This window comes from Oncorhynchus mykiss, chromosome 2, assembly GCF_013265735.2.
Source record: "Oncorhynchus mykiss isolate Arlee chromosome 2, USDA_OmykA_1.1, whole genome shotgun sequence".
Taxonomy (NCBI): Eukaryota; Metazoa; Chordata; class Actinopteri; order Salmoniformes; family Salmonidae; genus Oncorhynchus; species Oncorhynchus mykiss.
In genome coordinates, this window is record NC_048566.1 from 74,977,462 (window position 1) to 74,989,177 (window position 11,716).

An 11,716-nucleotide genomic window follows, 5' to 3' on the forward strand; every position below is an offset into this window, starting at 1 on the left:
CAGGAATTGTGAAAAACTGAGTTTAAATGTATTTGGCTAAAGTGTATGTAAACTTCCGACTTCAACTGTAGCTCCTTACAGTAACGTTGTTGTCTACATTTCACACACACAAGCACACTTACACACACACACTCACACTTACAAACACAGTGCCTACATGCAGACAGTGGTGAGGGATAGCTAATGTTATGGATCTGTCATTAGGGCCTCTGTAGTGCTGATAATATGTATCAGATATAAGCCATGAGAGAGCCTTCAGAAAGCCAATGGGACGAATGGCCATCTCACTTTGAGCGATTACCTGAATTCCATTGTGTGTGTATGTGTGTGTGTGTGTGTGTGTATGTTTGTGTGTATGTTTGTGTGTGTGTGTGAGAGAGAGAGATAACTTGAGAGAGGGTGAGAGCAACAGCGTGAGAGAGATAATGAAGAAGAGATTTGTCATGGTTCATCAGCATTTAGTGTCAACCTGAAGGTGAAGTGGTGAAGGCCACTTCTCTTAGGACTGTCCACTGGGTGCTGTTGACCTTGGGGATTAGAATCAACATAAACACAACCTACTCAATCTAGGTTTCAAAGGTCTTTTATAAGAGCCGAAGCCTTATATAATGTCATTATCTCCCTGACCAAAAGGCCAAAGCTGAGAGATAATAGGCCAAACATGATGCATTTCTATTTTTTATCGCATTCATGAACGAAACCAAATCATTTTGATGAGTAAAGGAAACATATTGCGCATGCATGTGATACACGTGGGGATCTTTATCGTTTATATGTAACTGCCGGATAAATCTCCTTGTCCCTTTAATTTAAATTTTCCTTCGTGATGTATCGTGACCACCTGGCTGTCAGACGGTGGCGCATGCGCAGTGTTCAGGAAGGCAGAATCAGTGGATGCTGTAGACCCGCGCCGCTCTTTGCCCTCCATCCCTCCGCAGCCAGCCTGTCAGACCACAGAAACCGACAAAGAGGAGCCTACTGTAGGAGGGCTGAGTCAAGATGGGGAGAGACATCTGGCACTTGAGAGCCAAAGCCACGAAAGGTAGCATTTGCGTCGTCTTTTTCAGAGAACCGTGTGCTGTACACATCTGTTTGACATTGTGACCGCGGAGGGTGAATGATGCTGGGCTGGGAAAGGGGAGGGGTGATACTGTACTGGATTATCCGCGGGGGATATCTCTGATGGCAGGTGGTTTCTCTCTGGTGTCCGCAGGATGATGGCGTTTCCGACCCGTTTTATAGGGTATAGTTTTTACGAGATTGGGGCGAATGTCAAGGGCGCACCGAGCGAGAAACTGATGAGCAAATGGGTTACTTCATCTCACGACCGCGATGATCCTTGGTTTCAGAGCTGTCATATTTGAGATATGGTGGTGAACCAGTATCTGTGGGTTAGAGACGTCTCTCAACACCCAGAAAGGTCCAATTCAAACTCCCATTCACCAGCTCTTCAAGCTTTATAATATCAAAATACGTTCGTCGATCACCAAATATAGAGTTTTGCTGAGCAACTATCATCATTTACTCCCGTTATAACCATTATGTACTTCTAAAAAAGGTCTACATTAAAACTGACAAGCAACCGAAAAAATGCGAAGATAATTTTTTCGGTTGCTTATACATTTTAATTTGTATATTTTTTGGAAGTACATTCCAGCCGTAACGTGAGTAAATGAAGATAGTTGCTAAGCGAAACTTCATATTTGGTGTTTAACGAACGTATTTTGATATCATAACGCTTGCAGAGCAGGTTAATTTGAGTTTGAATCAGCTTTCTGTGCGTTAGAGAGGTCTCTAACAGACATATAGTGGGTTCAGTCTGGAGGTAGCCTCCTGGTAGCCTACTCTACTATGCGGATTGCGTTGTGTAGCCTAAAGTAGAGTAGCCTGTAATAGAGCCTGTCTGTTTGTCTGACTGACTGATGCTAATCAAGACCAGAAGCAGGGGCTCCTACACATACCCCATACTGACATTGCAATTCTTAACATCATACAAATTCTAATTCGTAACATACAAAATGGATATTGGACATTCACATATTAATACATACCATATAAAATTTAATTCATCATGTTAATTTGAGTAACCTGGATTTTTGTTTATTATGTTACGTCTAGTTTATGAAACTAGGCTGAAATTAATAATAGGTTATAGCACCAGTTTGGCTAGTTAAGCTTGCATTGGCAACTGCCATGTCTTTACTATAATATTTTCCTCTGATGTCTAGCTAAGTATGGAAATAATATTTCCATATCAGCATTCAGTTCGCATGCACCATTTGCTGTCCCCTGCCCGGAAGTGTTTCTCCAGAGAGCGCCAGATTGACTGTGTGTGTGTGTGTGTGTGTGTGTGTGTGTGTGTGTGTGTGTGTGCGTGTGCAAGGTTGGGTAGGTTACTTTCTAAATGTAATCTGTTATAGTTATCCTTCTAGTTATCTGTCCAAAATTGTAATCAGAAATGTAATTTGGGGATTTCACAAACTCAGTAATGTATTCAGATTACTTTTAGTTACCTTTTGATTACTTTCCCCTTAAGAGGCGTTCGTTTAATTTGAATTTTCTTTATTTTTATTTTACCCTGATTTTACCAGGTAAGTTGACTGAGAACACATTCTCATTTACAGCAACGTCCTGGGGAATAGTTACAGGGGAGAGGAGGGGGGAATGAATGAGCCATCAAGACAAAAAGGATCCATCAAACACATTTGGTGTGTAATCATACACACTAAAAACGAATTGTTCTTTTTTTGAAAGTTCTATAAAGAACCATGCTCATAAGGTTCTCAATGGAACCTGTATGGTGCTATAAAGATCCCTTCTCCAAGGTTCTATAATGAACCATTACAAAAGGTTCTATATAGCACCAAAAAACTATTTTTGGGGCTATATAGAACCCTTTTATGGTTCTTTATAGAACCCTTATGGAGAATGGTTCTATAAAGAACTTTTCTCATTCTCAAAGTTTATTTGTACAACCATACAGGTTTTTTTTTGTGGTTTAATAGCCATATTATATTGTTAAAATTCCATAGGTTTTATTATTTTGTTTATTAGCAAGTTGAATCAGGTGTGCTAGCTTTGGAACGGCTGGGGGTCCCTGATGAGAGAATTGAGAACTACTGACTTGCCATACGTGAGTCTTTCACAAGACACCATCACTGGCTATAGTCATATATGTATATATAACATGTAATAGCATACCACAACAGCTTAGATCAACTGGAATGTCACTCACTCACAGTTGCACAATAAGGGCTGTGAACAAACCATTCCCAGAAATATTTGAATGAGCTGCTTACCCCTACATTTTAATTATCACCAAAATATATTTTATTTAATTTTACTAGGCAAGTCAGTTAAGAACAAATTCTTATTTACAATGACTGCCTAGGAACAGTGGGTTAACCGCCTTGTTCAGGGGAAGAACAACATATTTTTTCAGCTCAAGTATTCGATCCAGCAAACTTTAGTTTACTGGCTCAACACTCTAACCACTAGGCTACCTGCCACCCAAAGGCTACCTGCCACCCAAAGGCTACCTGCCACCCAAAGGCTACCTGCCACCCAAAGACTACCTGCCACCCAAAGGCTACCTGCCACCCAAAGACTACCTGCCACCCAAAGGCTACCTGCCACCCAAAGGCTACCTGCCACCCAAAGGCTACCTGCCACCCAAAGACTACCTGCCACCCAAAGGCTACCTGCCACCCAAAGGCTACCTGCCACCCAAAGACTACCTGCCACCCAAAGGCTACCTGCCACCCAAAGGCTACCTGCCACCCAAAGGCTACCTGCCACCCAAAGACTACCTGCCACCCAAAGGCTACCTGCCACCCAAAGGCTACCTGCCACCCAAAGACTACCTGCCACCCAAAGGCTACCTGCCACCCAAAGGCTACCTGCCACCCAAAGGCTACCTGCCACCCAAAGACTACCTGCCACCCAAAGGCTACCTGCCACCCAAAGGCTACCTGCCACCCAAAGGCTACCTGCCACCCAAAGGCTACCTGCCACCCAAAGGCTACCTGCCACCCAAAGGCTACCTGCCACCCAAAGGCTACCTGCCACCCAAAGACTACCTGCCACCCAAAGGCTACCTGCCACCCAAAGACTACCTGCCACCCAAAGGCTACCTGCCACCCAAAGGCTACCTGCCACCCAAAGACTACCTGCCACCCAAAGTCTACCTGCCACCCAAAGGCTACCTGCCACCCAAAGGCTACCTGCCACCCAAAGGCTACCTGCCACCCAAAGGCTACCTGCCACCCAAAGGAAAGAAGTCCAAAAAAACTCAAGGGCTCAAAGGGTTATTTGGGTCTGTATGGTTCTGCACAGAACCCCTGAGGAAGCACCATTTTTGTGTGTGTAGTGGTCTCTGACTTGTGGTCGGACTCGCTCAAGTGAAACAAACTTAAACTTTCGCCTTTTTTCAATGCTGAATAGAATGTCATTGAGTAAACAGAAAGGTGTTATAATGTATTTTTTCTCAAACATGATTTGTGAATTTAAAAGTAATCCAATAACTAATCAAAGTACGTGTAATCTAATTGCAATATTTTAGCTGGTAATGTAATGGAATAGTTCGTTTTTTTGGTAATAAGATTACATGTAATCCGTTACTCCCAAACCCTGAATGTGAATGTGTGTGTGTGTGTGTGTTTACTCGGCTCTCCTCTACAATAATATTGTATTTTGGGTGAAAGTATTTATTCCACATTTGATGGGACTATAAATGGCACACATTTTTAAGCCTATGGGGAATGTGCAATATTTCTGTCTCTATGAAGGTGGTTATAACCTTAGAACTTGGATTTGGCTATGCCTTGTATAAAACTGTGATCAATAGCCGTGGCTCTGTGCTGCTGTCCATGGTGCTGAAAGCCTTAAAAACAAAAGCCTAAAAACAACAATGTAGAGTAAATCAAATGGAGACGCAATCAATAAAGCCTTAGCTGAATGCACACAACATTTTTAAGTGTCAATGATCATTGTTTTTAGCCGAGATATCCGTAGAGAGTCACTCGGTTTTAATTTACATCCGTGTGCCACAACAAGTATGTCAATGATATATATAAACCCAGGATTGCGTATGCTATGTATTGGCCAATAAAAGGCTTTGAAGCCACCGGTCGGCCATATTGGAACTCCCCAGAAGGAGCAGTCCTCCATAGGAAGTATTTAAATTCAATGTTTCAAGGAAAGAATTACATACAGTGGGGAGAACAAGTATTTGATACACTGCCGATTTTGTAGGTTTTCCCCACTTACAAAGCATGTAGAGGTATGTCATTTTTATCATAGGTAAACTTCAACTGTGAGAGACGGATTCTAAAACAAAAATCCCGAAAATCACATTGTATAATTTTTAAGTAATTAATTTGCATTTTATTGCATGACATAAGCATTTGATACATCAGAAAAGCAGAACTTAATATTTGGTACAGAAACCTTTGTTTGCAATTGCAGAGATAATACGTTTTCTGTAGTTCTTGACCAGGTTTGCACACACTGCAGCAGAGATTTTGGCCCACTCCTCCATACAGACCTTCTCCAGATCCTTCCGGTTTCGGGGCTGTCGCTGGTCAATATGGACTTTTAGCTCCCTCCAAAGATTTTCTATTGGGTTCAGGTCTGGAGACTGGCTAGGCCACTCCAGGACCTTGAGATGCTTCTTACGGAGCCACTCCTTAGTTGCCCTGGCTGTGTGTTTCGGGTCGTTGTCATGCTGGAAGACCCAGCCACGACCCATCTTCAATGCTCTTACTGAGGGAAGGAGGTTGTTGGCCAAGATCTCGCGATACATGGCCCCATCCATCCTCCCCTTAATATGGTGCAGTCGTTCTGTCCCCTTTGCAGAAAAGCATCCCCAAAGAAGGATGTTTCCACCTCCATGCTTAACGGTTGGGATGGTGTTCTTGGGGTTGTACTCATCCTTCTTGTTCCTCCAAACACGGCGAGTGGAGTTTAGACCGAAAAGCTCTATTTTTGTCTCATCAGACCACATGACCTTCTCCCATTCCTCCTCTGGATCATCCAGATGGTCATTGGCAAACTTCAGATGGGCCTGGACATGCGCTGGCTTGAGCAAGGGGACCTTGCGTGCGCTGCAGGATTTTAATCCATGTTGGCGTAGTGTGTTACTAATGGTTTTCTTTGAGACTGTGGTCCCAGCTCTCTTCAGGTCATTGACCAGGTCCTGCCGTGTAGTTCTGGGCTGATCCCTCACCTTCCTCATGATGATTGATGCTCCATGAGGTTAGATTGTGCATGGAGCCCTTGACCGAGGGTGATTGACCGTCATCTTGAACTTCTTCCATTTTCTAATAATAACAGTTGTTGCCTTCTCACCAAGCTGCTTGCCTATTGTCCTGTAGCCCATCCCAGCCTTGTGCCTGTCTACAATTTTATCCCTGATGTCCTTACACAGCTCTCTGGTTTTGGCCATTGTGGAGAGGTTGGAGTCTGTTTGATTGAGTGTGTGGACAGGTGTCTTTTATACAGGTAACGAGTTCAAAAAGGTTCAGTTAATACAGGTAATGAGTGGAAAACAGGAGGGATTCTTAACCTGTAGTGACACCCCATCCCGTGAACGGGACCATTGTCATCATCTGACACTAATTAGCATAACGCAACGGCCATAAATCTTCCTAGAAAATATTCCTATTCATGAAAATCACATGTGAAATATATTGGAACACAGCTTAGCCTTTTGTTAATCACCCTGTCATCTCAGATTTTCAAAATATGCTTTACAGCCAACGCTAGACAAGCATTTGTGTAAGTTTATCATAGCCTAGCATAGCATTATGCCTTGCTAGCAGCAGGCAACCTTGTCACGGAAATCAGAAAAGCAATCAAATTAAATTGTTTACCTTTGATGAACTTTGGATGTTTTCACTCACGAGACTCCCAGGTAGACAGCCAAAGTTAATTTTTTCCCAAAATATTATTTTTGTAGGCGAAATAGCTCCGTTTGTTCTTCACGTTTGGCTGAGAAATCGCCCGGAAATTGCGGTCACCACAACGCCGAAAAATATTCCAAATTAGCTCCATAATATCGACAGAAACATGGCAAACTTTGTTTAGAATCCATCCTCAAGGTGTTTTTCTAATATCTATTCGATAATATATCCATCGGGACAATTCATTTTTAACTAGGACCGATTGGAGTAATGGCTACCTCTGTATTTTACGCGAGAATCTCTTTCAACAGAAATGCGTAAAACTACGTCACAATGCTGTAGACACTTTGGGGAATACGTAGAAAGCGTAAGCTCGTTGATGGTACATTCACAGCTGAATAGGGAGTCATTGGAACGCAGCGCTTTCAAAACCTGGGGCACTTCCGGATTGGATTTTTCTCAGGCTTTTGCCTGCAACATCAGTTCTGTTATACTCACAGACAATATCCTTACAGTTTTGGAAACGTTAGAGTGTTTTCTATCCAAAGCTGTCAATTATATGCATATTCTAGCATCTTTTCCTGCCAAAATATCCCGTTGAAACGGGAACGTTTTTAAATTTTTTATGAAAATACTGCCCCCTAACACAAAGAGGTTAAAGAAAAACTAACAGGTCTGTGAGAGCCGGAATTCTTACTGGTTGGTAGGTGATCAAATACTTATGTCATGTAATAAAATGCAAATTAATTACTTACAAATCATACAATGTGATTTTCTGGGTATTTGTTTTAGATTCCGTCTCTCACAGTTGAAGTGTACCTATGATAAAAATTACAGACCTCTACATTCCTACAAGTAGGAAAACCTGCAAAATCGGCAGTGTAACAAATACTTGTTCTCCCCACTGTATATTTAAGTATTTTTGTTGTAGTGGGGACAGTAACATTAGTACGTTCTAAATATTATACTTTAAGAAAAAAAAAATCATATATTTTTTCATGTTATATTTTTATGTTTAGCTGACATAATAACATTTTAAAGTATGCATTAAGGTGTCTGTAATATAATAAACATGGCAAAAAGAAGTGTAGATATTAATAAATACATTTCTATAGCTTCCAAAATATGTTTGCCACTGGTGGGGAGTTGCCAAGATGGTGGCGTGGTGGCTTCTAAACACAAATCTAGTAGTATATATATATATGTTAGTAATCTAGTAGTGTATATATACATAATTTATTCATATCCATGATGTAATTATTTAAAATAACAGTTCATAAGACAAGACATGTTGTGGATAACATGTTTGCAAAATAACTCATAGGCATGCTGTTGTCGTGATGTGACTTTCATTAATCTGATGACTGTTATTTATCGAATCAACTAACTATATTTAATTGTTACCTGATTAAATTAATCATGTAACAATTAACTCATTAGGAATTTGGGGCACTACGAAAGAAGTTGTTTAACAAATTACCTTCTCCCGAATTAAACTCTAAAGATATATAAGATATATATGTTATATATCGATAACAGTCACTTATTAATCATTACCTCATATCAGTCTCATTCTGCAAGTCACAGACTTCTGGAATCCCCAAGAACACCAGCCTTTTCGGATTATTAATTTCTACACAAATTGATTTAATTATTTATTTACTGATAAGATATGACAGCTTGTTACACATATGGAGAGGGAGGGGTAGATAAAGAGAGGGAGAGACGAAGAGAGTCAAACTTATCGTACATTTGGAAATTACCCTCAAAGTAATAATAATACTTTGCTCATGAACCACCGCCCATTTGGGTAAGTAATATAATGTATTTATGTGTAGATGTCTTTGTCCTTTGGCTCTCTGAAACCAATCGATCCTTCTATGGGAAGTGGCTCGATGGGTGTAAGGCTCTTCTTGTCCATCAGAGGTCACAATGTCCTTCTTAGTTGCTCCGGCTTGTAGTGGATGTTTCTTCAGATGCACCAATGATTGTCTGAGATGGGATCTTCTCCTTCCTTTCTCGGATAGACAGTCAAAGTTCTAGGACCACTTTTACATGCCCAGCTGCAAACTGGAAATCTTAAGGTCTTTATCTTCTTCAGCTCGTGTTGAGTCTTAGAGTTTCAACCATTCGTAAAGTTCAGCTCACGTTGTCCATCTGCTGGTCTGAAGATGTTAAATTCTTAGCGAGTCCTTTTAAGCACTGGTCGGAAAAGCGGTTCCATCACAGTGACACGCTATTCTGACCGCATTAGGGGCGTGGCTTAGTTCATATGCAACGGACATGAAAAAATATTATCTCATTAGAAAACCAAAATCACATTCATATCTTAACAAAAATAGTTTCATCGTTCTTAATATTGTATTAACATCATATTGGATGGAAACTTGAAAGCTAGAATGTGTTTCTAAGTTACAGTATATGGCACATACAGTTTTTAATAACATCACAAAATATTTAACAATATGACATGATTATTCTTTAGGTCCCCACTGACCATTCCTAACATTCCTATCGTAGAAATATTGTTCCAATATTCACTTTGTTTGACATTAGAAAACATTCTCTCTCTCTCTCTCCCTCCCCATCTCTCTCTCTCTCTCTCTCTCTCTCTCTCTCTCGCTCTAAAATGTTTACATGTTGCATTGACAATATGTTGCTATAGCCATGTAGCAATTGATTAATATGTATATTTTCTATGCAGGATTTGAGGTGTATCAGGATACAGAGAGGGAATAACAAACGGACCTCAGAGGCATTGATGGCATTATGTTCCCTGTGTTCTCATTATTTTCCAATATATTTTGAGATGTTATTTGTTTACCATCCCCTGCCTGCCTGGGGTAGCATGTGAAATCAGAATATTGTAAATGCATTACAAATATGCTCATATTCCTCTCATTCTCTCTCTATATTTTTCTGTCATGCTCTCTCTCCCTAACCTTCACCCCACCTCTCTTCCACACTCTCTACCTTAACTCTCTCTCTCTCTCTCACACATGCTCGTCTCTCTACCTGCCCCCCCCCTCCCCTCCCCCCGTCTCCCTCTCTATCGTTTCTGTAGGAATTCTGGTGTAGAATTTGAACCAGAGGAGAGCCCAGGCAGCAGCAGCAACAGTAGCAGTAGTAGCAGCGACAGCAGTAGTGGGGCGGTAGATGCCCTACCCCCAGCCCCAGTTCCTCCCCAGGCCCCTGCAGGAGAGAAGAGAGAGGATAGCTCCTGCTCTGACTCAGGCAGCTCTGTAGAGTCCAGCGAGGAGGAACCTGCCATGTTCTCTAACTTTTTAAGTGGTGCGAATCCCCTCAGCTCCGTCTCTTCTGCTGTCAGAGGAAGTCTGTTTGGGGATAATACGGAGGGGGACAAACAGAAAGCAGGCACTCAGCAGCCTGGGTCAGGCCCTGGCCCTCGGAATGCCCCGCAGCAGGGACATAGGAAACAGGACCAGGCACCTCCTAAACAGGCAGGACCCCAGCTCCAGGGGAATGGCCAGGCTGGTCAAGCAGACAAACCTAGCGGGCAGCAAGCCTCCACTAAGGGTGGACCAAAACAGCAAGCCCCTGCTAAGGGTGAACCACAACAGGAAGCCCCTGATAAGGGTGGACCTCAACAGCAAGGATCTCATAAAGGTGAGCCTCAACAGGAAGGACCTGGTAAAGGAAGACTACAACAAGCCCCCCAGCAGCAAGGACCTCCTAAAGCTGGACCACAACAAGATTCCCCTGTGGTAGGGGCTCAACAGCAAGCCCCTGCTAAGGGTGGACCACAACAACAATGGTCACCTAAGGTTGGGGCTCAACAAGAAGCTCCTAAGTGTGGACCACAACAGCAAGGTTTGCCTATGTTTGGAGCTCAACAGCAAGCCCCTGCTAAAAGTGGACCCCAACAGCAAGGTTCACATAAAGTTGGGGCTCAACATCAAGCTCTTACTAAAGTTGGACCCCAACAACAAGGTTCACCTAAGGTTGGAGCTCAACAGCAAGCCCCTTCTAAGGGTAGACCACAACAGCAAGGGTCCCCTAAGGTTGGAGTTCAGCCACAAGGGTTCACTAAGAAAGGGACTCAGCAGCAGGGCTCCCCCAGGACTACACCACAGCAGCAGGCTTCTGGTAAACCTGGGACTCAGTCTAATGCTGGACCTATGGCTGGAGCTAAACCCCTGTGTCCAGTGTGCAACACTACTGGACTCAACCTGAACACCAAGGAGCCACCCAACCATAACACCTGCACACAGTGTAAGACTGTCGTCTGCAGCTTGTGTGGCTTCAGTCCTCCTGACTCGGGTGTAAGTAGAGATTCATTCCAGTATATATTTAACGTTAGAAACTGAGTGGTTTGACCCTTGAACTCTGATTGGCTGAAAGGCATGGTATATCAGACCGTACACCACGGATATTACAAAATGTTTAGTTTAGCTGCTGTCATTACTCTGGTAACCAGTTTATAATAGCAATAAGGCTCCTCGAGGGTTTGTGATATATGGCCAAAATACCAGGCACTCTGCGTTGCGCGTAAGAACAGCCCTTAGCTGTGTTATATTGCCCATATACCACACCCCCGGGCCTTATTGCTGAAGTATACAGTACCAGTCAAAAGTTTGGACACACCTACTCAGTCAAGGGTTTTTCTTTATTTGGACTATTTTCTACACTGTAGAATAATAGTGAAGACATGAACACTATGAAATAACACGTATGGAATAATGTAGTAACCAAAAAAGTGTTAAACAAATCAACATACAGTGCTTTGCAAAAGTATTCGGCCCCCTTGAACTTTGCGACCTTTTGGCACATTTCAGGCTTCAAACATAAAGATA

The 11,716-nt window shown here is 42.4% G+C and overlaps 1 protein-coding gene across 1 annotated transcript in view; it reads left to right on the forward strand.

Moving 5' to 3' along the window:
• The window catches only part of LOC118936821 (protein piccolo-like), a 17,454-nt gene extending 6,224 nt beyond the window's left edge, over positions 1-11,230 (forward strand). The window contains exons 2-3 of the mRNA XM_036934200.1: positions 853-1,042; positions 9,967-11,230. Coding sequence (XP_036790095.1) covers positions 853-1,042; positions 9,967-11,230 — 1,454 coding nt within the window. The remainder of the gene's footprint in view (positions 1-852; positions 1,043-9,966) is intronic.
• The last annotated feature ends 486 nt before the right edge of the window (positions 11,231-11,716 follow it).